The 26,813-nt window shown below is 55.0% G+C and overlaps 1 protein-coding gene across 4 annotated transcripts; it reads right to left on the reverse strand.

Moving 5' to 3' along the window:
* HDAC11 (histone deacetylase 11) lies at positions 1-26,813 on the reverse strand. Of its 4 annotated transcripts, XM_073231104.1 has the most exons (11): positions 26,040-26,210; positions 24,962-25,175; positions 22,630-22,730; positions 18,515-18,631; positions 17,480-17,522; positions 15,844-15,920; positions 14,775-14,837; positions 13,632-13,728; positions 12,559-12,737; positions 12,281-12,356; positions 1-5,936 (listed from the first exon to the last, which is right to left on the reverse strand). In XM_073231104.1, exons 1-11 carry the CDS (start codon positions 26,130-26,132, stop codon positions 5,902-5,904), a joined length of 1,095 nt encoding a protein of 364 aa, XP_073087205.1. In that variant the 5' UTR covers positions 26,133-26,210; the 3' UTR covers positions 1-5,901. The 4 variants fall into 4 exon arrangements, with proteins under 4 accessions (XP_073087205.1, XP_017509006.1, XP_017509007.1 ...); XM_017653517.3 differs by lacking the exons at positions 1-5,936; positions 26,040-26,210 and adding an exon at positions 26,658-26,813 and having other exon boundaries at positions 10,509-12,356; positions 24,962-25,110; XM_017653518.3 differs by lacking the exon at positions 1-5,936 and having other exon boundaries at positions 10,509-12,356; positions 24,962-25,110; positions 26,040-26,192.

Genomic DNA, 26,813 nt, shown 5'->3' on the forward strand with positions numbered 1-26,813 from the left:
AGTCTTTATTGTTAATACTGGTATATTTACATTAACAAATGAGGTACATAGGTTTTTTTAATACCTTTATTGAGATATAACTCACAGACCAAACAATTCACCCATTTAAAGGATGTAAGTCAGTGGCTTTTAGTATATTTGCAGGACTATGCAACTAACACCACAATTAATTTTAGAACACTTTTATCACCCCAAAAAATGAAACTTCATGGTCATTAGCAGTCACCCCCAACCCCATTTCCTCCCTCTTTCCAGCCCCTGATAATCACTTATCTACTTTCTGTCTCCACAGACTTGCCTATTCTGGACATTTCATATAACAGAATCAGACAATACATGGCCTTTTGTGTCTGGTGTTTTCATTGAGCACATTTTCAAGGTTCATCCACATTGTGGCATGTGTCAGTGCCTCAGTCCTTGCTATTACCAAATAATGCTCCATTGTATGGCTAGACCACATTTTGTTTATCCACTCATCTGTGGATGGACACTCGAGCTATTTCTACGTTTTGGCACACATTCATTTGCACAGAACTGCAAACCTTATTGCCAAGGCAACCCCCACATGAAAGCAGATGACTTCCCTACCATAGTCATAAACGAAATACAGTTCTTCTTCAACTTACGATGTAGTGATATCCCGAAAACCCATTTTAAGTTGGAAGTACCTTAAGGTGAAAATGCACTTAATACAGCTAACTAACTGAACATCATAGCTTACCCTAGCCTACCTCAAATGTGCTCAGCACATTTATATTAGCCTACAGTTGGGAAAAATCATCTAACCCAAAGCCTATTTCATAACAATGTGTTGAATAGCTCATGGAATTTATTGACTACTGCACTGAAAGTGAAAAACACAATAGTTGTCAGTGTATTGGTTGTTTACCCTCATGCTCACTGCTCCTGCCCAGAATCAGGAGAAAGGATCAGACCACAAAGCACTACCCTGTGAAGAATCTGCCCTCACCCTGAGAGCCTGCAGCCGTGCTCTGTGGGGCTGTCAGGGAGGAGTGTGGCATGGGGTCCTGGTGGGGATCCGTCTTGCTGGGCGGCTGGCCAAATGTTTCTGGCCACAGTGCCAGCTTCCCCCCGTTAAAGGTTCTGGCCTGGGCTCCGGCAGTGTTATCTACATACTGATACCTTGCTTGTTGAGTGGTCCGGGCAGGAAGGAATGTTAGGTGGGTGGAGACCTCCCTGAGGTGGGCAGCTGGCCACCCTTCCTCCCACTCAGCCTTTCCTGCCCCTGGCCTTGGAAGCCCCTCCATCCAATGACAAATTCCAGGAACAGCCTGGCAGAGCTGGAGTTGGGAAAACAGGCCCAGAAGAGTCAGGGACTCTCCATACATCTGCAACCCTCAAGCTGCATAGGAGTGGGTGCTCCCCAGAGACCTCTGCTGGCACCTGAGGGGACCCAAGAGGGAAGACCCAGGAGCAGCCTGGGGTAAGGCATGCAGAGGTCTAGCACTGGTCTTGAGCACTTGCCAGCCCTCCCAGGGATGGAACCCTGGCCCTGGAGGCTTGGCCCCAGGTGGCTTGGCCCCAGCTTGACACCTGGTCCCAGCCCCGTAGCTCTGCGCCCTTATGCTAACCCCAGCCAGATGTCCTCTCACCGTTCTCAGCAGGTGCCACCCCCTCACACTTTCCTCAGAATTCCACATGTCCAGCCGCTACAGGGGGCTCCTGAGTTAGCTTTGTTCCAAGCAACCTCTGGGAAAACATTGCTCACTGTCTCCAGGCTTCCCCGAGCTCCCTTTTCCGGCCCTCGGTGGTGAGCACCACTGTTTGCATTGGACCCTGGCCTACAACCACTGGCACTGGACTTGGCAGGCACAGCTCACTCTCCATCTTGTGCCCAGGAGACCCTGGCAGATCCCCGGCCGAGCCTCCACTGTGCCCTCTCTCCTTCCCACTGTCTGGCCCACATTCCTGGGATGAACCCAAGTTCCCATGGGCAGAGAAACTGTCCCTGGGCTGGCATCGTCCAGAAGAGGCAGCCGAGCCTGGCCTGGAGGTTTCCAGAGTGTCAGAGCAAACACTGCCCATGCCTGCTTCCTCAGGCCACCCGGACAGAGAAGGAAAGATAGAGGAAGACAGAGGCACAGAGCACTAAGTGCACACTGGGCCTTCGGTGCATACGCTCGCCAAGTTTTGCAGGGAGTGGGCATTACTTTTCTGCTTTATAGAAGAAGAAATTGGGATTCAGAGAGGAGAAAGGCCTTACCCAGATCACACAGCCAGGAAGTGGCACCAGCAGAATTTGAACCCAGGACTAAGTCTCCTTCAGGCCAGCTCCCCCTACCTGGAGCCTGTGCCTGACCTAAACGGGCAGGAGGGGCAGCAGCCTTTTCCCCATCAGCAGGTAGGGCTGGCAGTCTGTGGCCTTGCACCCTGAATTCCCAATGCCCCTGAGGCCTGCGTGTCCACACAGGAGCTGCTCCCTCCTAGGTCTTGTTTATCAGGCCCTATAACTGGGCTCCTGCCGCAGCTTCCTTTGCTGCCTAGAAGACTGGGCCCTGCTGCTCCTCCTGGTCCCAACAGACAGTAATGGGCTCCACCTGGGCCCATTGTCCTCACTAGGATCTACCTGGCTGAAGACAAGCTCCCCTGGCGAGTCATAAATCTCCTCCCCTTTCCGAGGGCCCCTGTGGTTGGCTGTACAATCCCAGATGCATCAGAGGCATAAAGTCCTGAGTGGCTCCTTATCCCCAATAGACACTAAGCAAGCATCAGTTCCCTGACCCACGCCTTCCACAGCGGGGCCTCCTGTCATCGTTTTTGAAGGTGCTTGGACACGGACAGCTCCATCCCCTGGTTTTCAGGTGGAGGCAAGGACGGAGGGCCAGAGCAGCAGAGCTGATCCCTAGTCAACCAGCACATGACCTCGGTTAGCCAGGGGCTGTCCCACACCAAGGAGCCGGGGGACCAGGTGGGGGTGAGACCGCCTGCCAGGAGCTGAGGCTGATGACTGTTCTCTCTTCCAAACAACAGCAAGGGACAGCAGCCAGATGAGCTGGGACAGCCTGTTCCCACAGCTGGCCCGAGGGAACCTGGCTGACCACACCTCAGCTATGCTGGACCTGATGACATCTGCTCGTGGGCGACCCTGTCCCCACTTGGGCCTCAGTTTTTAATTCTGCACCAAGGGGTGTGGGACATGGTACTCTCCCAGGGCCAACCGGCACCATTTCTGTAGCTGATGGGGCTGCAAGTCTTCCCAGAGGTCAGCGGCCCATCACGGCTTCCAGGTGAGAGGAAGACGGCAGGGGAGGGAGAGCAAAGGGAGGGAGAGAGGCAACTATCACTCCGCATCTCCTTTGTGCCCGCCTCTGCATGGGACTGCCCATGGGCTCACAGCCTCCCAGACACACGCAGGTGCACAGTGGCTTGCAGACAGGCAGCAACAGGCCTGCATCACTGCAGCTGTGAGAGTCACAGTTAACACTAGAACCCCGGCTGGAACAACTTACAATAATCATGGCAACTCATTTCTGGAGCATTCACTATGTGCCAGACATCAGTCTAAGTGATATGCGTTGGGGCATGTATTCATTCTTCACACCAACGCTGAGAAGTATGTACTCATATAATCCCCATTGTATAGATGAAGATGCTGAGACCAGGGAGGTTAAGTCATTCGCCCAAGATGAAAGGAAAGTGGACCCTGACTAGCACCATGCAGGTTACCCCAGTGCTCCCTGATGGGTGGAGAGGGGGAAGCTTGGTTCCTCCCAGGCCTGCTGGCCTCTCACCCCAAGCCCCCCAGCCTGGCTGCCAGCAGCTCCTTGCAAACTCCAGGTGGAAAAACAATTTTTTTGGCCCAGAGCTGCTGGAGGGGCCCCAGGAGCTCCCTTCTCTATGTCCCACCAATGCCAAGGAGGCCCAACTGCAAGAACCAGGATGATTCTGGAGTGGGTGGGAAGTGGGGGCATTTGCTCAGGAGGGGGATGGGGCCCCACTGGATTCAGAGGGAACACTGGGGCCCATACCACCCAGACATGGGATGGAGGAAACGCTTCTCTAGCCTGGCTTGGCAAAGACTGCTTCTAGCCTGTTCACCCACAGCTTGGAGGGTGGGGACAGCCCCAGCAGGCACCAGGCAATCCCCTCCCATCTAGAACAATGGCAGGGTATTTATGGGGCACCTACTAAGTGCCAGTCACTGCCCCCATACTGTCTGGCAGGGAGAGCAGACAATGAAATGAGCAATAACAGTAAAGTACCATGGGAATCTCCACTTGACAGATGAGGAAACCGAGGGTCCAAGTGACTAACCACATGCACCCAGTGATTCACATTCAGGGGGCCTGGGCCCTCGTGACCATGCTCTGAACCTGGCTACCCACCTCCTAGTGCCAGTCACTGTGCTTTGAGCACCTACTGTGTGCTGGATCATTCCCATATCTACCCAACCCTCCCACTGAACCATCAGATGGGTGTAGGCACTCCCATTTTCTAGAAGTGGCAAGTGAAGCTCTGAATGGGGGCACACTTGTCCAGCATCATCTAGTGGGAAAAGACAGTGCCAGGGCCTCAACCAGATCGTCTGACACCAGCCCCCACAGCCTCCCCCAAACCCCTTCCTGGAAATGACTGGCAATTAAGGTTCTGGGAGGGAGTTATCTGGAGCAGGGCAAAGTGAGGCCAGGGCCCTGCCAGAAGGGCAGCCTCCTCCGGCACCAGGGACAGCTGTGGCGCTGGACCTCACCCACACCATCCTTTCTTTTGCAATGGTATGTTACTGATCTAGCTTAAGCCACACTATATGAACTCTCTCCATAATCTTGGTCTCTCCTTTCAAGCAACACCACAGTTATAATGTAACCATTTATGAAGAAATGAAGTCTACACAATATCTTCTCTGTGTTTCTAAGGAAAAACTACCATTGCAAACCATTTTCAGGCCACAGCATAGTGGAGTAAGAATCTGGGGGCTCACTGAGATAAGAAAGGTTACTTATGCCAACTTATATATTTATACGAAGGGTCTCAAACTGATATTTGTTTTCCTTGTATCTACTTTTCACGGTTGTTCAGTTGCCTCTCTTATTGTCAGACTAATTTCTATAAGCCCTTAAGTTTTGCTTGGGAAAGTGGAAAACAAAGTTGATGCATCTTGTCAGTGACTGGATTGTCAATGATGCTGCTGTAAGCAGAGCTTAGCAACAAAGGGAATTTATCAAGAAAATTAATTCTACCAAGTACTGCTTCAGCTCAGAAAGCTCTGGGGACTTGAGGACTGAAATCAGGGACTTGGCACAGCATGATTACCAGCCTAATCAGCAATTTTGTACCAAGTAGAGAAAAATTCCACTTCCTCAAGACACTTTACTGCCATCTGCTGGGAAACTGTCCTGATAAATACACAAATCTTTTCATTAGTCACTGTGTGAACAGCACTCTTTAGAATTGTACAGTGCACAACTTGTACAGCTGTTCATGGCAGCCCTGTCCTGATGTCACCAGGATTCCCCCTTTCTCCATCATGGTTTTCTTTTTCTTCTTCCATTTCACTCTTTCATACCTTAGACGGCCTTATCTTTGTGATTGAAATATGACTGCTCCATATAATTCGCAAGACAAAGTCCCTTCTCTCCTGCCCCAAATAACAAAGTCTAAGTAAGGACTCTAGTCCAGCTTGAGTCACACTGCATCACTAAAGCATCCTTGTCAACAAGGAAACAGGGTGTATATCAGTCAGGATGGCCAAGGTTATGCTATATGACAAGCCACTCAAAACTTCAATAGCTTAAACAACAAAGTTTTATTTCTTGTTCACACTGAATGTCCAACCCAGTTTGACTGGGGACTCTACTCACCTTGGGCTTCTGGGGACCCAGACTAACAGATGCTATGACTCAAAACGTGCTCCCATCATCACCACAGCAAAGGAGAGGGCACTCAGGTAATTGTCCACAGGCTCAGAATGCATCCACCTGGGAGACACACAACCACTATGCTCACAATTCATAAACGCAAGTTCATGGCCACACCCAACTTCAGAGGGCAGAAAGATACAGCCTTGCCCCGGACTGGCAGGAGGGGATGACCTAGGCTGATGTGAACTTGAATCACATTCTATTCTTGGGGTAGCAGGGGCTTGGCTGGGGCAGGCAGGGGACTCTGATTGCTACAGCCTGGGACTGAGGGATGGGAGGTCCTCAAGGAAGAAGGGAGCGTGCCAGCTGCCCCCACACAAATGCCAGGGTAGCAGCCAGGAGTCAGTCAGCCCAGAGTGGGAGGGCCATGTGTAGCCAGACAGCACAGGGCAACCACGCCCAGCCTCGGGACCCTGCAGCTGCAGGAGCCCCAAGGAACCGGGAGGGACCCGAACGCTGGGGAAGAAACACACACACCCTCTGGCCCAGGGAAAGCTCATAAGCGGCCTGGACTCCTCAGGGATGTTTCAGGGGCAGAACCTCTGTATTTGTTTCACCTTCTGTTTCCTGGGGTGGCTGTGGGTGGGCAGAGGAGCCAGGTGAGTCACGAATGACTGACATCCCTTAGACTTGCAGACCCCATTTTACAGAGGCTACTGGCACTTGGATGGGTCTGGAAACGTTTTCAGATTCATGGAGCCAGTTAGGAGACTGTATTTACTAAGCACATGGCACATAGTAGGCTTGTGTTCACCTCAGGAGTTCCTATCTCTGTTAACATAGGCGAGACTGCACAGAGGTGGGGGGCACACTGCAAAGACGGGCAGGCCCACCTCCAAAGCCTCCGCCCTCCCCTTGGGCCCCTGAGGACACCTGGGAGTCAGTTGGGGTGGAGAGAGGAGGAAGAGGAAGCCAAGAGGAAGGAGCCGTGGGCCTTTAAAAGGATGATGCGTCCGACACATGATCAAGGATCTTGGGGAACCAAATGGGTGGCGGCCGGCCTGTGGCCTCCGTTTAAGGCACATTCCTAAGCTCTGAAAGGAGAAATAAAAGTGTTCCCTTGTCTGCAAGCTGAAGAGACAGCAATATTGTGGTGTAACTAGGACCAGATGGGCTCCAGGAATTTCCAAAAGCCTTTTAGCATATTAGACAAAATAGCCTCCCAGCCACACACCATAACTTTGGCCGCCTGGGTATCAGTTACCAGGACAACCGACAGGCTGCTGTGTGTGCTGGCTTGAGGGTCCCAGAAGGGAGTGGGCTGCTGGCTGGTTGGGCCCGTGCCCCCTACCCCAGCAGAACCCCCTCGAGTGTGGTGCCTTCCACAGAGTTCCAAGGCCAGGGCACACACTCGCACTCAGAGGCGGAAAGAGGGTGGGAAGTCCCAGAAGCTTCCTAGCTAGACCTCGCCCTGATGTGCAGGCCTTCACCACTACGCCTTCTGGGAGGGGAGGTCATGCCCCATGGGGCACCCAAAGGTGGGGCGCATCCAGCCAGCTGGGCGCCACGCTCTGGGGTGAGCTGGGGAGTGGATGCTGGCTAGGAAGCCAACCCTCCCTGGGCCTCTCTCCTCATCTGCAAACAGTTGTGTGAGGATGGAGCCATTTAGTACATGCCTGGTGCTTGCGCCACACCGTGAACCCAGAAACCTGTGCTGTGTTGCCTGATGTTATGGTGATCTCTGGCCAGCTCTGGCTGTGGAGATGTCCTGCCTCATTCCTACCTGAATAATATTATCAGTTAATATCAACTGATCACTGGCCTATGCCAGAGCATCTCATGGGAGAAAGGCCTGAGGCTCAGGGCGGTGGTTCACCTTTCCCGAGGCTGCACAGCTAGTGAGTGGCCGAGCTGGGAAGCAAATCCAAGCTCTAACCACTGTGCACACAGCCTCCCTGTGGTCCCAGCTCCTGCAGGAAGCAAGTTCCCCTGTCTCTCCAGGCCTCCATTTCTCCATGCTACAAGAGGTTGGACAGGGAGACAGGAGGGCCTTTCCCACACTCATCCTTGGGACCTCAGTTCTATCCCCAAATGACCCAGAGGCAACATGCCAGCCCCACCTCCGTCATCTCATACAGTCCTCTGGTGAGGGAGAAGCGAGCCTCAGAGAGGGGATGCCACCTGCCTAGGGTCCAGCCCAAACTGGCCAACTCCTAAGTCTGAGTATTTTCTCCAGAGCCCTCTCCACAGAGCTCATGGAGGGGCTCCAACTGTGCCTGAACTCCAATAGCGACAAGGAGATACAGAAGAAAATGCTCCGGGGTGGTGGCAGAAATGAAACTGCTGTTCCCAAACTAATCCTTTTTTGCTGGCAGTCACTGACTTTTATTTTTAAGATCAAAAATTCTATGTTGGACACTGCTTTAAGCACTTTACAAATATTAACTCATTAAATGCGCATGACAGCCCTATGAGGTAGGTGCTGTCATTCCCATTTTACAGATGAGTAAACTAAAGCACAGAGAGGTAAAGTCACCAGCCAGCAAGGGGAGGAGGTGGAACTCAATGCCAGGCCGGTGAGGGACAGGAGCCCATGCATTAACCACTGCACTCTGTGGCCTCGCCAACAATCAGGAGATAATACGCTCCCAGGAAGACTTGGCCCCTACATTGGCCCTGGGTCTGGAGCAGGGTGTCCCCAGCTAGTGATGGCTGAGCTAAATGAAACCAACTCACAGGCAGGCCACCCTGGAGGAGCTGCTGGCCCTGAACCCCAGCATTCGGCTGAGGAGCCAGGCAGACATCCTAAGTCTTCAGATCCGCCTGAGTGTCCCTAGGCTGGGAGGGGCCCTGGGCCAGCACCCACCTGTTTACACCTGAGGCAGGAGGCTGGTTACATCCATTCCCGTCTCTGCCCCCAACTGGGGCCCTACTAGCCCTAGCCTCAGGCATGATCCTGGGGGGTGCTGAGTTACAGCTGGATGTGCTGTTTCCAATACCCTAGGGCTCCTCAATTGGCCCCAAATAGAAAGCAGAGCTGATTCTGGAAGATGAAACCCCTTTCCCCAGGCCTCAGTGGGCCCACCAGCCAGGCATGTGCCAGGATCGAAGGGGAGGAGTGGGGAGGGAAGCTGTGTTTACACAGCACCTAGTTGGAGCAAGGGTCTGAGCTGCAGCTAGCGTCATCACACCCACACCTGCTCTAGCCCTGCGAGCTCAGGACTGACCCTTCCTCAGGACAGCTGGGGAAGAAGGCACTGAGAGGCTAAGTCACTTGCCCAGGAGCAGGCATGGCAGGGCGCCCCACGTGGTGGGCTTGGGCCAAAAGGACTGTCCACTCTGCAGCTCCGGGTAAACTCCGAAGCCACACCCCATCAGGCGCTGGCTGGGGCCTTCGGCAGACATCCCACAGCCGCCAGGCCTCAGGGCTGTCACGGTGGGCTCCTGTTTGCGGCGCTTTCCCAAGCTGGCCTGCCTCCACCCCCCATGCTCCCTGTAGCACGTGCCTGCCCAGACCTGTCCCCATGCTCACGCTGGGCCACAGCACCCACAAGGGCAGCCAGGGCTGCCATTCTGGACCCTCAGCCACCGCATGAAGTTGGCGGGTTCCCCTTGGGCTTTTACAACTTGGGGTATAATTTACAAACAGCAAAATGCTCAGGTCTTAAGAGCAGGCCCCAAACACGTCACCTCACCCCCTTTGGTTCTGCCATCTGGCCTCCAGGACCATCATTATCGTGGCCGGCCCCGCCTAAGGCTGCACGGTACCCTGAGCGCATTCCGCGCGTTGAGGCATTTATTCTGGAACTGCCCTTCGGGTAGCTATCATCAAGGACCCAGCTTTGCAGATGAAGAAACAGCCCAGGGATTCTGGAGCTGAGACCACGGTTCAAATCCTGCTTTCCCGCTCAAAGCCCACAGCTGACTAGCTCTGTTTATCCCCCAGTGTCTGCATCTGTAAAACAGGCGACAATAACTCCTACTGCAGGGTGTGGCTCAATAGGTAATTCCTGCTGAGGGCTGAGCTGGACCCCTGCCCACCACCCCTTGATGTCTTTGTCTAATGTCCTTGTCCCTGGCACTGACCCTCAAGGGGCCACCCTGCTCCCCAGCCAGGCTGTGCCACTAACCCTAGGGATGCCCTGGTCACTCTGCCAAGGTGAGGACAAAGTCCTGCTCCTCATGGCCGGGACCCCTCTACCCAGCCCAGCCCATCCCCATGCATGCTTTTACACAGTCCAGAACAGGAAGCTCCCCCTGCCCCCCAACTGACTGACTGTGCAGAGCCACCATCACAGCCCAGCCCTGCCTGCCTCCCACCCCCACACTTGCTGGGACCCTGAAGCCTCCCCTGCCTGGAGGTAACACCCCCCTCCCTCGCTCACCCCTGCCAAACATGAGGCAGCTGAGAACACACACTTCAGAATCCCGCAGGGCTTGGTTCAAACCCGGCTCTACCTCTCACTAGATGTGGGGCCTGGGGTGAATTCCTCGCTGAGTCTCAGTTGTCTCATCTGTAAAATGGGAATGATGACCTATTTCATAGGATTCTGAGAATGGAACAAAATATTAGCCCTTGTTGGACTGCTAGGCCATGTCAGGCCTTGCGCAACGTGAACTTAAAATTTTTGTTTCCTTTAATGCTCAGGCGGTAGGGACTCTTCACCTCAAGAACACACAGCAGCCAGGTCCGATCAAGAGCAGTCTTTATGGTTCTCTACAAACAGAAGCTCAACAGTGACAAAGCGTATCCACCGCCTGCCCCCAGGAGACGCACGCCTGAGTTGGAGATGAAGGGATGTTAGGCGCCTCGAGTCAGATACAGATAGGATGGCAGCAAGGGCAGGGGGCAGGGGAGGGGGTCCAAGTGTGTGGTCAGTGCCTCGGGGTCTGGTCCAGGACCTCAGTGCTTTTGACCGTTGGTGGTCTTGGAACCCCTCTCCCCAGGAGAGGGAGAGGTGAGGGAGAAAGGACAATGCTGCAGGGGTACCCCCAGATGGTAATGAACACGAGTGCCACAGATGGGGCTGGTCAGGAATGGGGATGGCCCAGGTCCACCGCACCCCCACCTTTGATCATTAAGAACACACCCAGGCAATGGAGGGGTGATGCCCCCCCAGCTCCCTAGGGCCCCAAGTGTCCCCTTCAGAGTAGAGCTCAGGACAAGGTCAGGGTCTGGGCATCTCTCAGATCAGAGGTCAGGGCCCACTTGGGACCACGGTCAGGGAGATGACCACCACCTGGGTACTCTGGGTGCGGCCAATGGCGGCTGCAGCCCCACCCAGGGCCCCACCACTGCCCCTACCCTTACGACCCGCAGGCCGTGACGGGGACCCTCTGCTCTCCCTCCAGGAGGCCCCGCCTGGCCTCCCCGGCCCCGTGGTCCCTGCCTGGGGCCTCACACTCTGCAGACCCAGCTTCCACCTGCCCACATCCTAGTTTTCCTGGCTGTGCCTCACCTTTCTCCTGCCACCTCACCACCACGGTGAGGCGCCCCTTAAGCCCCAGTGCTGAGGCCCATCCCTGAGTCAAGTATTCTGCCCCCAAAACCTGCCACTTCACCTGAACAGGCAAGACATTGCTGAACCATGGATTCGGGGCTCCTCAGGCCTCCCCTCCCCTCATCACCACTGAGGGGCTCTGCGAAAGCAGGTCCAACTCCTGCTTTATTGAAGGGGGATGCCAGATGGGAAAACCCCCTGAACCCCCGACCCCAGCGCCCTCACGTCCAGGACCAGGCCTCCTGCCTGCCGGCCAGGAATGCAGGGCCCCCACAGAGGTCTGCCTCTGGCATGTGGCTCCCCAGCCCACTCCAACGGGCGCCCACAGTGCCTCTTACCCTGCCTGCAGCAGGAGGAGAAAGTGGAACAAGTCACATGACTGAAGAGGAGGGGGAAAGGCCCAACCATGGCAGAAATGGAAGCTTATTCTTTCTGAAATGTGTCTGCCATTTTTGAAAACCAGGACACCCTAATCCCTGGGGGCCTCCCTATGACCTCACCTGCCCTCCTTCCTTCTGGGCAAACTGCCTGCCTCTGCAGTGCCTGGGCAGACCCGTGACCCCATGTGGGGCCTTCCAGGGGCTCAGGCCCTGCTTTCTGCTCCCACCCACGCAGGGGCCTGGAGACCCTCCAACATCCAGTGGGGACTGTGGGGGAGCTGCCCTCGGGAGGCCCCTAAGGCCAGACCAGGCCGGGACAGGGCCCTGTCCCTCAGCACCCCTGACGCTGCCCCCAGCACCCTGTGCGGTTAGAAAAGGAGAAGCACTGAGGGTAGGGCCGGGCAGAGGCAGACAGGGAGCTGCTTAGGAGGGCTGCATGGTCAGGGCACCTCCGGGGGCAGCAGAGGTGTGTCTGAGTTCTGTGCTGAGACACTGGGTGATTCGGACCCAATGAGCCCCAGGCCATACAAATTAAGGATGGAGTCGGCGATGATGCGGGCCGTGCGCTTCTGGTACCCACCGGAGGTCACCATGAGGATTGGCACCTGGTGGCCGCGGACCACCCGAAACACCAGTTCGTCCCGCTTCATGATGCCCTGTGGAGGGATGGTGAGGGCTGGCCTCAGGCAGGCTGGGATCCTTGCAGTACTAGAAGTCCTGCTGCAGGTCCCGCCCTGCCCTGACAGGTGCTGTTCCTGCCCATCCCCCCTGACAGCAGGAGGAGCTCTGCTGTGCCCACCTTTCCTGTGGCTGAGTTCCCAGAGCAGACCCCACCCGGCCCCCAGAATCAGGACATACCTGGGGGCTGATGGACAGCCCCCCAAGGCGGTCGCCCTCAAGGATGTCAGTGCCCGCATTGTACACCACCACGTCGGCCGGATGCTCCTGGAGTGCTTTCTCGAGGTTCCTCCGCACCTTATCCAGGTACTCTTCATCCTCCGTGCCCCACTCCAGCTCCACCTTCCGTCTGATGGCCTCTGGGATGGCGAGAGGAATAGCCCCCATGTGAAGAGAAGGGAAACTGAGGCTCTGGAGAGCAGAGATCACCCGGGTGCCTTTCAGGACCCAAGACAGGACTGGAGACTGGTTTGACTCCAGCACTGCTCAGCCTTTCATTTCACCCAAAGGCTAAAAAGAGCACCAGGCACTGAAAAGGGGAACCCAAAGGATGGGGGTGTTGTGGACGAAATGCTTTGCCCCAGGGACTTAAGGACCCCTGTGGGCAACATCTGATCTGACTGCCTCCGGAAGCCCTGTCCAGACATGGGGACACCCCACTATGCTCTCCTGCCCAAATCCAGCACATTCACGATTCAGTTCAGAAACGGGGCCCCTGGGCCCCACCAGTAGCCTAGTGACTTACAGCAGGCTCATTAGCATAAATGTCCCCTTCCTGCATAGATGTCCCCTACTCACCCCCAGTGTGTTTTCAAAGCTTATCTGAGTGTCTCTGCCTTTTGACTGTAAGTTTAACCCACCTGCACTTAACTATTATATTTGAACTGATTTCTGCCATCATATTTTGTATTTTTTACTTATCATATTTTCCCTCTTGGTTCTTCTTTGTCACTCTGTTTTCTAGCAGGCAGACGCATGCCTAGAAGAGGGCTTTCTTTTATCCTTCTGGGGGTTAGCCCCTAACGTAAGGGCTCACACGTGTGTTTATTGGGCAGGTTTATGTGATCGCCGGAGGGTTGGGTGGCTTCTTTAGCTTTCAGTTTACTCATCTGTAAAATGGGAACGATCCCCACCTCATAAGGAGGATAAATGAAGTGACTTCTGCAGGGCCCAGCAAGTAGGAAATACTCAGGAGAGCCCCTCCTCACCCCCAGCAAGGGAACATTTAAGGCTGAGAAATGGGAGCAGCTTACGCTTGGCAAAGCGGTCCCCAGGGTAGATGTGACGGTTGTAGACGTCCATGATGTACACACGCTTGTCACCCATGAAGTCCCGTTCATGCCCATTGCCCTGTGGGGAGGACACAAAAGCCAGCCGCTGGCAGATGCCCTTGTCAAGGCCAGGATCCCCCCCAACACCCCAGGAAATGCCCCCATGTGCCGGGGAAGCACAGTCTGCCCTCGGGGACAGAAAGCATCATGGCTATTGAGTGGCAGATCTGGGATTCAACCTCAAAATCTGGTCCATGACCTTCTAGGATGACCTTGCGGGAGCGCCAGCCTTGTCTGTTTCTTCTCCATGGAACAGGCAGGCATTCTGCCCCATCACCCTCTGAAGTGTGTGGTGGGATCAGCTGGGATCAGGGATATGGAATGTAAATTGTAAAGGGCTGTGTGCATGTGACCTGTTCAGAAGCTCAGTGTCCCATCACCTTGGAGCAGGTCCCTAACCAGCATGAAGGCTCAACAGCAATAGTGTGGGAGGGGCCTTCGAGAGCCGGTGCAATGCCCTGCCCCGTCTGGCCAGGGAGCCAGCCTGCACTGGAGTCCTGAGGAGGAGATCAGCGCACTGGGGCTTCACCCCAGGCAGTGAGTTCTCAGGCAGTGGCCTTGGGCCTGAACAACTCTGAAATCGTGTTTGTGAGCATTTGTCAGAGGGGCAAGGCCACAGTGGTCATCAGCTTCATGCAGGGGGTGAGCACCCCAAACTGACTCAGAGGGACTGGGGAGCCATGGCAGGGTCTGGAGCATGGGAGCAGCAATGCCAGACTGGCTTTCAGCAGAGCAAAGAGCCTGGTGTGTGGGCAGTTAGGAGGAGGGAGGGAGGACCTGGGATTTGACAGGAGCACTGAGAGGGATGCACGCTGGGCTGGGCGGGGCAGAGGGACACAGACAGACCCTCCCCCTCCAGCCTGAGACTCAGAGGGAGGGCAGCAGGGAGAGAGACGGCAGGTCAGGGTGCAGGTGGCACAGGCCTGGCTGGGCGCTCAGGGGTGTTCCTAGGGGGAGGGGAGCCCACAGTGTGGGGCTGTGTGACAGGCAGAGGCCGATGGGGAGCACAGGGGTAGAGCCTGGGGAGGCGGGGCCGTGAGACCCCAGCCCCCAGGGGGCACTTACCTGATGGGCATCGAGATCAACGATGATGGCTCTGGAGATGCCCTCCACTCGCTCAAACAGAAACTGCCCAGGGGAGGAGAGGGGAGAGGTGAGGACCCAGATAGGCTAGAAGATGCAGCACCTCCGGGACTCCCAGCTGGTGCCAGGGAGGGCGACAGGCAGTGCGTACTTGTGCATGACCCGGAGAGACCTCAAAGAGTCCTCCATGGGGCTGAGATGTCACATGCCCAGGACAGCTGTGTGGCCAAGAGAGGCATGTGTGCATAGTCGGGCCCCCTGGAGGAGGGGGCGTGTGCCGTGCCCTGAAGGGCCAGAGGCCAGGAGTGGCCCGGCCCTCAGTGGAAGCCAAGGATTCCCAGGAAGCATGTGGAGATTGGTGGGAGGGCCTCCCCTCAAGGCTGTGCCTGGAACTTTGTTCTGCAGGCTTTACAGAACACCCTACAAGACAGAGTTCTAATGTCTCCTCCTCCAGGAAGCCCCCCTTCCCCACCCCTGCTCCCCAGAGAAAGCTCCAAATGGCATGTGTCGACCTGCCCCGCCCCCCATTAGTTTGTGTGCCTACAAACCTCCCGCCTGTTCCTGAAGCCCAGCATGAGGCCAGGTGCAGGCTGGGCAGGGGGAGCTCTGGGGTCGCAGAGGCCAGTGCCAGCTCTGCCCTTTCTGGCTGTGTAGCCTCACCTCTCTGAGCCTCAGTTTCCTCATCTGTATACATGAAGATTAAGTGAGGAAAGCCATGGAGAACGGGCGCTGGCACAGGGTTGCTGTCATCACCACCACCATTATTATTCCTACCTCCTCACTCCTTAGGAGCTGCCTATGTTGTTGACACAGACGCAGCTCCCCTCCAGACCCTGCCTCTGTTGAAGGCTATACTCTCCCTTCACTCACAGAAGAGAGCGTCTCATCAGGGTCTGAGTCCCAGCCTGGCTGAGTGACCCAGTGAGCTTCCTCCCCTTCTGAGCCTCAGCTGCCTTCTTTGTAATGTGGGGTGAGAACACCAAGTTGGAGGCAGCAGGCGGATTCCAGGGAGGGCTCTGGGAGGTACTCCCCTGGGTGCTCTTGGGCATACCTTGATGGCGAGCGTGATGTCCGCGTAGGCGCAGAAGCCCCCACCCCGATCGCTGGAGCAGTGATGGAAGCCTCCGCCTGTGGAAGGGTAGACACGGCGTGGCCAGGGTCAGGCTCATGGCCCAGGCCCACCCTGCCCCTGCGTCCTCCTAGTGTTGCCTCCCCGCTCAGCAACCGGGAACTGCTCCTGGGACTCCGGACCAGCAGAGCGAATGGATACCTGGGCATGTCACCATCCCAGGTCAGAAGGACCGGCTCGGCCCAGAGCAAGAAACCTCTCAGGGAACCCCAACAAGTCAGCCCCAAGCACCTGTTACCCACTCCCCCCACCAGGGCAGAAAGCTGTTCCTTGTCCCCCCAGACCTAGGCCTACCTCCATGTGACTAGTCTCCGTGCCCCCAGAACCACTCCCCTGCAACCCGTACAGGACCCTGAGTTGCAGGGGCCTCTGGTATGGAGCCTCATCCAGCCCTGTGAGGCCAGGGCCAAAGCACTCAGAGGACCTGCCTCTTCTACCACCCAAGCGGCTGTCACTGGATCATACTGATGAGCTAACAGCCAACAGCGAACTCCTAACCGGCACTGAGCTTCCTGAAGCCTCCTCACAGCCCTAGGAGGGGGCACTACTATCATCATCTCCATTTTATAGATGAAGCAACTGAGGCAGGGACGGTCAGCAACTTGCCCAGGATCACACAGCTAGCTAAGGGTGGAACTAAAACTCAAAAAGAACTAAGTTTCAGGCTGGATCAGAACCAGGCCTCATAATCTCTACCAGGCCTTCACACCTTCCATGTGCTGCAGACACACAGGGCATGCATCATTCATGCATTTGCTCAGCAGGGTATCATAACAGCATGACTAACCCAGACCTAACTCTGGGTACCTGGCATATCAAGATGCAAGAGACCCTGCCCTCAGCCTTGCAGGGCTCACAGTCCAAGGTTGGAGTGGTGGTGGTGGGGGGGTCCTTGCTATGGGGCTCTGAGAAAGCTGCGAGGCTTCCCTCAGTGTCTGTTTTCTCATCGATATAATGGGACTGACAACAATACTGCCCAGTTCAAATGAGAGGCCAGATGGTCAAGGGCTTTGCAAACTGCGAAGTGCTGTGCTTCCATGAAGGACAAAGATGGGGACAAGGAAGACCATGTGTGCAGCCATCCCATGAGCCAACCTCCTGGGAGAACCCAGGGGACTGGGGAGTGCTGGCCCTCAGGGGCCCTGGGAAGGAGGTTGTATTGACCCCAGGCCTGTCCACCCACCATGACATGATCAAGCCCCTGCAGGCTGTCCTGGGCCCAGGCGGCTGAGGAAGCCTTACAAGGGAGCCACTGAAATTGCAGGTTTCAGCCCCATTCAGAGCTGCACAGGGGATGGCACAGGCTTCCTGGCAGAGAGTGGGGTTGGGGAGCTCCTTTAGACAAGGATTCCACAGCAGATGGAGGCATAGGGTGGTCCCTCCCAGACACCAGGTGGCTGCACACTCCCCTCCAGACCATTCAATAAGGAAGTTCCGGGTATTCCATAGGCCAGAGCCTCTGAACTCAGAGTAGCCACCTCCAGGTTCCTTCTGGCCCTCCCTGCCCCTTGGGCCCCTCAGGCCAACTCCACCAGGCCAGGCTGGCCAGGGCACTCACCCACATTGATGGCCCAGCCTCGATCCACGGCCAGCTTCCCTGCCTTTGGAAATAAGCAGAGAGTGAGGGATGTGGGCAGCGGATTCCTTCACTCACTCATTCACTGATTCACCCATTCATTCCATAAACACTATTTCCAGCCAGCTCTGAGGTGGTAGTGAGCTCTTAGATGGGAGTATAAGAGACACTCACTCCCCCAGCAAATTCAGCATCATTCCTGGAAGCAAGTGCAGATCTACTGGCGTATAAGATGTGTAATGCATAAGCCCCTTTGCAATTTTGCAAGGAAATTGGAGGAAATAAAAGTTAAGTATGCATGATCACATGAGTTGACAATGATTTTAATGTGGCTTTCAAAGGGAAAACAAACAATATTTTGTTCATGGATATACAGCAGACTGAATGCTGAAATCCTGTAGGAACTCATAGTTTTGGGGTGGACAGTAACATTCTAATAAGTGAAAAAGATGTACAAATTTGCAAAGCTAAAAAAGAAAACTAACGGGATCCATAGGTATTGATCTAGGTCTGGATTAGGTTATCATACATTTAAATGTGAAATGTTCCTCCAGCTCCAATCAAGTTGGCAGCCTGTGACCAATTCTAAAGAAAACTGAACACAGATGTAAAACCTGATATTGCGGTGAATATTCTTTACTGACACACCCGCGATGGCGGGTGAGGGCAGCATCCTCCATCATTGAAGAGTTTGGTTTTCTATCTTAAATCTGAGCACACTGGAGCCCTGGTTTCCGGATACACTCTCTAGGGGACGGGGATATATCTTACATGCCAGCAAATACGGTCACTCTAAAAGGAGGTCATGGGGAAGGAACAATGAATCCCAATGCCTGCGATGGGAAAGGCTTTGGGAGAGTCATTGTTGCTGGCTGTTGAGGAATATTTAGGATTTTGTTCAACGGCTGGGTGGGAGGAGGGCATTCCGGATGGAGATTCCAAAGGCCCAGAGGTGGGAAGGAGCCCGGGTGTGGGGTCCCCAGCCCAGCTGTTCCTCCCACCTGCCTCCCCACCTACCATTATGGTTCCTCCTGTCTGGGTCCGAAGGGGCTTCAGCACCTTCCTTTGCACAAGGAAGTTGGGGAGAAAGATGACAGGGGGGATTTCAGTGATGGTTGCGACAGCAAAGGACCACTGTGGACAGAGACACAGGCCACTGGGCTCCCACTGCCATGCCCAGAGCTCAGAGACAGAAATAGGAAACCAGATTACCTCTAATGCCAGTTTCAAGGTGCCCTGGGTGAGCTCCCGGTCAAATGCAGTTCCTTTGATAAGAAATGAGAGCCCTCCACCCATTTGGCCCCCACCGAGCCCCGGCTCAGTGAGGGCAAGTGTACACACCACCTGGTCTTAAAGCCAAGCTGGCCCACAGTCTTCAGGGCTCTGAAGCCCTTGGCTGCCCTCTTGTGCCCAAAACAAGAGCTGCAGAGACAGTAGTCCAGGCCCAGAAGCGGCCCAGGCACAAAGGGGAGACTGCGGCCCTGGGCAGGGAGAATCTCTCTCTCAAGGTCACACAGTGAGTCACTGACAGCCAGGACCGCAGCCCAGGTCTCCTGCTTCCCCAGTGTAGCCTCTTCATCCACTGGGAATGGGACCTTTCTTCAAAAGGGACACCAGGCCCTCGTCTCTGGCTTTTGAGGCTGGAAGTCAGTAACACCCAAAAGGCATGTGTGCCAAGATCAGGACACAGCTTTCCCCAGGACCCCCACACCCCTGGGCAAATGCCCAGGCACCCAGATCCGGAACCATCTCCTGCCTGGCTAAGAATGCACTGAGGCCCATGCTCCCTGCTCTCCAGGCAGAGCTTCAGAGGGGCCCAGAGCACTTTGTAAATATATGCTCAGTGCCTGGCTCTGAGGGGGAGACTAGTCGTCCTCACATCAAGATGCTTGCACCCTTGTGGGGAAGTGCCTATATGCAACGTGACAAGCAATGGAGAACATGGTCTGGTTGGGCGTGGGGGCAGACAGGCTTTCTGGGGGTGGTGACACCAAAGCTGAGACTCCAGGGGAACAGGAGTTGTCCATATGTGACAAGTTATCAAGGTGAAAAGAAAGCTGCTGGCAGGGGAAAAGCTAGTGCATGTTCAGGAGAAGCTGGGAGCAGCTGGGCCCGGGCCATGCCTATCATGCAGGGCCTTGTCTGCCAGATGAGGCTCCCAGACAGCCTGGTCAGAGCGGCAGAGAGCCATCAGACGGTGCTTTCCAAGCTCTAGCTGCAGCCACAGAACCAATTAGAGGAACAGGAATAGAAGCACCCGCCCCAGGGAGGAAGTGAGAGATAAACAGGGTCTGGGGAAGGTGAGATGGGCATGGTCAACAGAGAGCATGTGGGGGACAGGCAGACGGCAGAGTCCAGGGTACAAGTTCAGAACCCCAGGACCCCAACACTGAAGAGCAAGGGCCAGACTGGAGCCCACGGGGACAATCGAGGGCTGTCCTGGGACAGTGGGGGTGCCTGGGGGGGCAGAGGCATGATGCTCAGGAGGCCAGGCAGAGTGAGGGTTTCAGCAGGAGTGAGTGAAGAGGCGCTGAGGCCGCCAAGGCATCCATGAGAGGTAATGGGAAGTGCGGCCACGGTGTACACCGACCAGGGGAGGAGCCTGGGATGGGAGAGGCCTGAGCATGTTCAGCAAGTGGAAGGGAAACGCAGAGGCGAGGGAAAGGACATATGCCTGCGAAGGGCTGGCAGGAGCCTTACAGGGCCACCCACACAAGCTGGGTCCAGAAGGCAGGCAGCGCCCATGTCAGCCCCCAAAGGGGCCACAGTGGCTTAGACCACAGGCGAGGCATTCTGCTAGGGTCCAGATGTGCTGGGCCCCCAGGCTTCCCTAAGTGCCACGGAATTATCCTGGATGTCAGATGATGCCTGAATGTCAAGGGCACATCACACCACACACTCTCCCCTCATACCTGGAACAAAATCCAAACTCCTCCCATGGCCTGCAAGACCCTGTGTGGCCTGGCACTGCTGGCCTTCCTGACTACATCATGTGCCACCTCAGTGTTTTCTTCCCTGGGCACTCAAGCATCCTTCTCCCCTTCAAGGGGCTGAGTCCCCTCCCCTCCCAGGCCTGTGACTCTGGGATGTTCTTCCTTCAGAGCTCCACATGGATGTCACCTACTCTTCATTTTTTAGTCTCAGCTTGAACCTCACCTCCTCTGTGAGGCCCTCCCTGACCACCCAGTCTAAATGAGCATACTTTTGCCCAGTTACCCTTTTTTTTTCTTCATAGCCCTGAGTACTCTCTAAAATGTTCATGGGATTGCTTCTTCATTTTCAGGCTTCTACAGTGAAAATGCAAACCCATGGGAGCAGGGAATCTTGCTTATTCTTTTTGTTCCCAGTACACAGTCAATATTTGATACAGATATGTTCAATGCCTGAACACGTCTTCCCCTCGGTACTCTGCAAATCATGTTTCTCCTTTTGCTCTGGCTGCCAGGAAGCTCCAAAAGCCAAGTAAGGAACTTGATCATAACATCTGAGTTATTCAAATTCCCTTTGGAATATCTGAAATCTCTTCCTGCCCTTGACCTCAATTTTCTGCTTGGGACTCCACCTGTTAATATTCCTTAAATTATTATTTATCACATAGTAAGCTGCCTTTAGGCTTTTGGGCCAGGCACACAGTTAGCCCTGCACAGTTGCCCTAAAGCCCCTCAAATGAATGGGGCCCTGGAGCCTTATGGCCTATCCCCAGCTGTATCCTGGCCTGCTCATTCCTCCCTGGCCCCACTCTGTTCTGGTCTCTCCCTGTCCCCTGCCCTCACCCTCTGGACTCTGGCAGGCATGTCTTGGCCCACTCCCTGGGTTGTGGACTGTGATCATGCATATCCAGGCCCCAGGAAACCAGGGCAGCCAAAGTGCTGGGCGTCCTGCCAAGGCCTCACACACCTCTCTCTCCCAGGAGCCAGGTTTCAACCTCTTCCTGGTAATCTCTCATGAGCTCACACTGTCCCGGCTTCATCTGGAATTCTCGCAGCTCAAGCTGGAGTCGGGGAGGAGGGAACGCAGCAGCTGTGACCAGCAACCTGGAAGACTGGACTGGACACCCTGCCTGGGGTGTCCCTGAGGACTGCCTAATTTTCCAGTGGGCCTTGAGCAGGTTCAGCCTCTTTCTGGGTCTAGGCTTTTCCACCTGCTGATGGGGGAAGCCTAGCGACCTCTGGCATCCACTATGACTTAGTCCAAAATGAGTGCAGCTGGGAAGAGGGCCAGGGTACCACACTCTTGGAGGCAGAGAACCTGTAGCATCCCTGACCCCACCCCCACCAAGTTCTGATGCAGACCCCAGCCCAGCCTCACCTCTGCTCCCACATAGGGGCCCTCACTCTCAGAACCTCAGCCATTGGTGAGAGCTTTGTGGGCTCCTCTAGAAAGATGTCATGTGCGGGCAGCCTGTAGGCCCAATTCAGTTTGTACGTAGGATTTAAAATGAGTTGCCACGTTAAGAAACCAGGAATGGTTGCTTAATTATCTGCATTTCCGATTTCTCATTCCAAACCAGGTACCCTGGCCATACTGGGCCCTCAGTGAGCTGAGCAGCAGCCCCCTTGGGAAGGGAAGGGTTCTCCAGTTCACCTCATACACCACCACCACCTGCCTGATCACTTGTTTATGTGCCTTGCTGGGCCCTGGGGATTTCAAACCAGTTTTCAGCCCAACAGTTTTCAACAGGTCTTTAGCAGTAGAAGTCCTTAGAACAGGATCTTACACTTCAGCCCAATATAAAAAGAGACCGAAGTGGAACAGCTTTGGTTGGATGGGGACAAGGCTATAAGGTCTCCTTGCCCATCATCCCAGCAGGGGTCTCTGAGGTCTGTCCATTGGGCACAGATGGAAAGTCCCTAAAGTGGAAGCCCCAAACCCCTATGAAGGTTCAGTCTCTGCCTGGTGGACACCCCCGCTTTCATACCCCAGGGACAGGGAGCTTAAGGCCTGGAGCAGCCCATCCCATCCCAGGAGCCTGCCTTTTTAATGACACCTCTCTCCTGGGGACCACAGACTCGCATGCTTCCCTGTGCTAGGGACAGGAATGGAGCTCCTTGAGGGGTGCTTCCCCAGGCTGAGCTGACCCCTCTGGCTACTGCTCCTGGCCAGGGGAGCCCCCCCAAACCCACGGCTCATACCTTCAGCTCATTGAGATAACGTCGAGTGTGCACCACCAGCAGGTCCTCATCTGAGGCCTCGCGCGCCTCCACCAACATGCCATCTGACAGAAGCTTCTCCTCTGAAACCACAAAGCAGGCCCCCTGCTCCCTTGCTGACCTCGAAGGCAGGCCCAGCCCCAGACCCCACCTCAAGCTTCTGTCAGCCTTGCCCCAGGAGAAGGTGGACATTGCTGGCTTGCGGGCATTCTGAGAATGGTCCACCTCCCAGGCCAGCATGGACAGTGGCCAGGGAGTACTGGACATTGTGCATGCAGCAACCCCGTGTCTCCCAAGCCACTGACAGCTGAGAGGTGAGCTCAGGTGTGACTGGCTCTCAAGGCAAGAAAAACTCTTAGCAATTCTCCCTCCACCTCCTAATGGCACCATAGGAGGCTCAGTGTGCTGTGATCTCTCTTCAACACCTGCCTGACCCTCACTCATCGTCCTTTGTAACCCCAAAGAGCAGCAGTTAGTCTCACAGCCTGCGTGCAGGCAACAATAAGCAGCCTGCATTGAATTACAGTTTGCATTACATTTATTTTTCACCATGACCTATTTATGGCAAGTGAAACTGACTTTTCCCATTCAGATGACATAATGTTTCCTTTTAAAACATACTCATTTAAGTTTTTTAAAAAAGAGGCTAAGTCAATAAAAAAAAGAAATACGAAGTAAATAATGGTATGAGGAGATGGCAAGTTTCCAAGAGTGATTTGCAAATAACTGATGTTTGGGAAACATGGCATTACTATATCACCTCTCACATACACCAGACAAGAGTCCCTCCATTTTGTTAAAGAATAAACTGAGGCCAAGTGCAGGAAGTGAGAACAGGACCATGATGCTCTGTGTTGCAGGGAAATCAAAGGAACAAGGTCAGAATCTAGGGCACCTATTTTAACGTGGCATCCTTAGAAACCAACCTGGGTAGAAACCAACTAGTTCCATACATTTCCCACATATAGCAGGTCCTCTCCACCTCAACCCCCAACATTCCATGGCTCCCCACTACCTTCAAGCAAAGGGTGAGCTCTTTCCTTGGCAGTACCCAAGGCCCTTCATCGTGTGACCCCTGCCTCCTTCCACCCACAGCCTCAGAGGAGAAAGGTGGGTACTCAGAAGGACTGTCAGGACAGAGCTGAGAGAGATAAGGAATCTTTCTGATGAACTATTGGGTGACATAGGAGCCCAAGAAAGAGAAATAGGGGGAGTGACTCAGGATGGGTCTGCTGGAAACACAGCAAGAGGGACCACAGTCAGGAAGGCAGGAGAACTGCTGGCTCCATTCACCTCTCCAGGGCCCTCACCATCTCTGCACACCTCTTGTATTTTTTTCTACTTAATATTTTCCTTTGAATATTCACACTGGTCATTAATGTAAATGGAAAATAATTATCAACTACTATAAATACAAGTTAACCAAAACTAAAAAAAATAAACAACAAATATGATAGAAGTAAACAGAGCTATTAATCTTGAATTGGATTCTACTTTCTGCAAGGTACAGAGCCTTTGCTTTTGATTCGTGAAAAAGGGAGATGGGCTTAGGTGTTAAAGACAGGCTTGCCCCAAAGTGATACTTCCTCCATGGTGTGATCAGAAGGATTGTTGAGATTAAAAGATTTTCAACACACATTCTATACCAAGTATTGCTTCAGGCAACACTCCCTACTTGCCTCAATTAACGAACCCTTATACAAGGGACAGGAGAATATTTTGGCATTAGTCTACTGTGATGCTTGAATTTCCTGCCTAAGCCAGACCCCTGGATGACAAACCCGAGTTGAAACAATGTGCTCTCCAGATCAATACCTTGCTCAGCGGAATGAGCCGCGAAGGGTGAGAGTCTGGAGCTCTGAGTTCCAGACCCAACTCTGTCACTTAGTAGCTGTGTGACTCTGGGCATGATTCCTAACTTTTCTGGGCCCCCATTTCCTCCATTTGTAATCAGTGTGATTGGAGCAAATGTTCTCTTCCTCCTGGACTCTGAGTTTGTAGAGAATGGACATTAGATCCTCCAAACTTCAGCTTCCCTGTGTACATAGTTAATCAACTCCCCTTCTACTCTGTCTCCAGGAACTCAGCCCCACAGCAAAGGGGAGTCAGTGAATATTTGAGACAGGGACACATCATGCTCAGAGAAGTCTGTTTTGGAAAGATTCTTTTGACAGCATGGGCGGAAAGCAGTCTGGGGGTTGAGACTGCAGGTGGGAGAGCCTGAAGCTTGTGGTAGGGGAAGACAGTAGGAAGGGGGTTGGGGGCAACAGGATGGAGAAAGCATATGTAGGGTCTGAGGCGGGGCCTTCCATACCTTTTAGGAAGCTGATCACTTTGCCCCATTTTCCTGCATCAAAGGGGTGCAGCTTCTCCAGGCCCATGAAGGTTATGTTGTAGCGCGGCGAGTACACGATGGGCCAGCGTGTCTCCGGCACATGCTGGTACAGCTGGGTTGTGTGTGGCCTTCCGTGTGCACAGGGACAGACACAGACAGGAGCTGTCTCAGTGTGGAAAGCAGCACTCCCTCCCTGCCAATGAGCTTTGATAAACTGGACAGCGCTGACCCAGTCAGTACACTAGCTCCCTTAGCTGCAGAAAAGGGCCACTTAGCAACAGCACCAACTGGCTCCTTCCCTGCATTCTCCAAACCAATCCCCACAGTAGCCCTGGGAGGTAAGTGCCACCATCCCACCAGAGGCTTGGAGAAGGGGCCAGGTGTGCTCAAGGTCACCCAGTGGGTCTGTGGAGCAGCAGATGTGCACCCAGGTGAGTTTGGCAGCAAGCCTCACTCAGCACACTGTTAACAATTACACGAACAGCTGTGTGGCCTTAGGCCTCAGTTTCCTCAACTGTAAAATGGGTGACTGTTGTGAGGATTGAGGTAAGGCATCTAAATAGCTGAGCACAGAAAGGACCCTATCTTTGAGCAGTGGGGGGTTACCGTTCCCAGAAACCGCAGGTCGGGACTCCCGCAGGCTGTGGCTCAACCCGGAGACAGGGATGGGCATCACCTCGGGACCTGCCGCGCAGCTGACACCCCTATCACACCTCTGCAGCCGCCGGGCGGGCGGCTCTCGCTGCTGCCACTGCTGAGGCCTCCGCACAGCTGGGGGCACCCGGGTTAGGGCAGCTGTCAGACCCACGTACGTCGCCGGCCCCCGCCCGGGTAGGGCCCTGAGGGTGGCCTCGGTCTCTCAGGCAGCAGAAAGTAGCGCGGGGTCGACGGGCGCACAGCACCCGAGCGCCCCTTGGCCCACCATACCCGGACATACACCTGGCAGGCCCGCTTGGTGGCCCGCGTACTCGTGTTCCCGCCCACCCGGACCCCTGGAAACCCCGGGGGCTAGACTCCCAGCCCCTCACCGACCCCTCTCCACCCCCGCCGCACTCACATCCCGGCGCCGGGCCCTCCCTGCGCAGGCCAACGCTCCGCGACCTGGAGGGGCGGGGCGAGACCCCGCCCATGACACGCCCCTGGCGCCCATGACACGCCCCTGGCTCCAGCCTCCTCCGCTGGGGGCGGAGCTCCTGCAGGTTCGACTCTGCCCCGGCCGCGTCCACGCCTGCGTCGCAGAAGAATGGAATCTCGCCCAGAGCTCGCCCGCCGGAAGGATGCCACGCCCCTACGCCCATCAAGCGCGAAGTTCTGCCTTCCGCAGACAAATGCCCAGTGGGATCCCGCCTGGCTCGGAAAGCCACGCCCCCTGAAGGAGGGCCGCGCGAATTTTCACCACAGCGCGTCACAGCCGGAACATGCGGCATCGCCCCGCCCCGGAGGCGGGGCTACTGTGTTTCCCGTGTCCCCGTCCCGCCGCTTGGCGTTCCTACGCCCTCGCAAAGCTGGGAATTTGGGTCGCCTCCTTCCCTGCCGTCTCTGCGGCAAACTCGCTGTGCCCTTGGGCACGCGTCCGCTCTTTAGGGTCTCCGTTTCTGGGAGCAAAAGGAGGCGAGGAGCGAGGGCGGGCGGGTGCTCTGACCCTTCAATCTTTGGCCCAGTGGGAACCCATTACCTGACTTGAGGCCACAAGCACCTCCCCGGTTGAAGCCCCCACGCCCCACTCCATCTTTGGTGGCTCTGACGTGAGACGAGCACTCCCCCACAAGTCATTTAGGCTCTCTGAGCCTCAGCTTCCTCATCAGCAGAACCGGGCTGGCCATCCAGTCTT

This window comes from Manis javanica, chromosome 3, assembly GCF_040802235.1.
Source record: "Manis javanica isolate MJ-LG chromosome 3, MJ_LKY, whole genome shotgun sequence".
Lineage (NCBI taxonomy): Eukaryota > Metazoa > Chordata > Mammalia > Pholidota > Manidae > Manis > Manis javanica.

What these genes read in the sequence shown, in the direction of transcription:
- HDAC11 (XM_017653517.3), bottom strand. Translation starts at nt 26,755, where the DNA reads ATGACTTGTGGGGGAGTGCTCGTCTCACGTCAGAGCCACCAAAGATGG. An exon ending in AGTGATCAGCTTCCTAAAAG is followed by an intron (nt 22,731 to 24,961) that starts GTATGGAAGGCC and finishes TTGTGGTTTCAG; the next exon opens with AGGAGAAGCTTCTGTCAGAT. An exon ending in ACATCACGCTCGCCATCAAG is followed by an intron (nt 14,838 to 15,843) that starts GTATGCCCAAGA and finishes TCCCCTGGGCAG; the next exon opens with TTTCTGTTTGAGCGAGTGGA.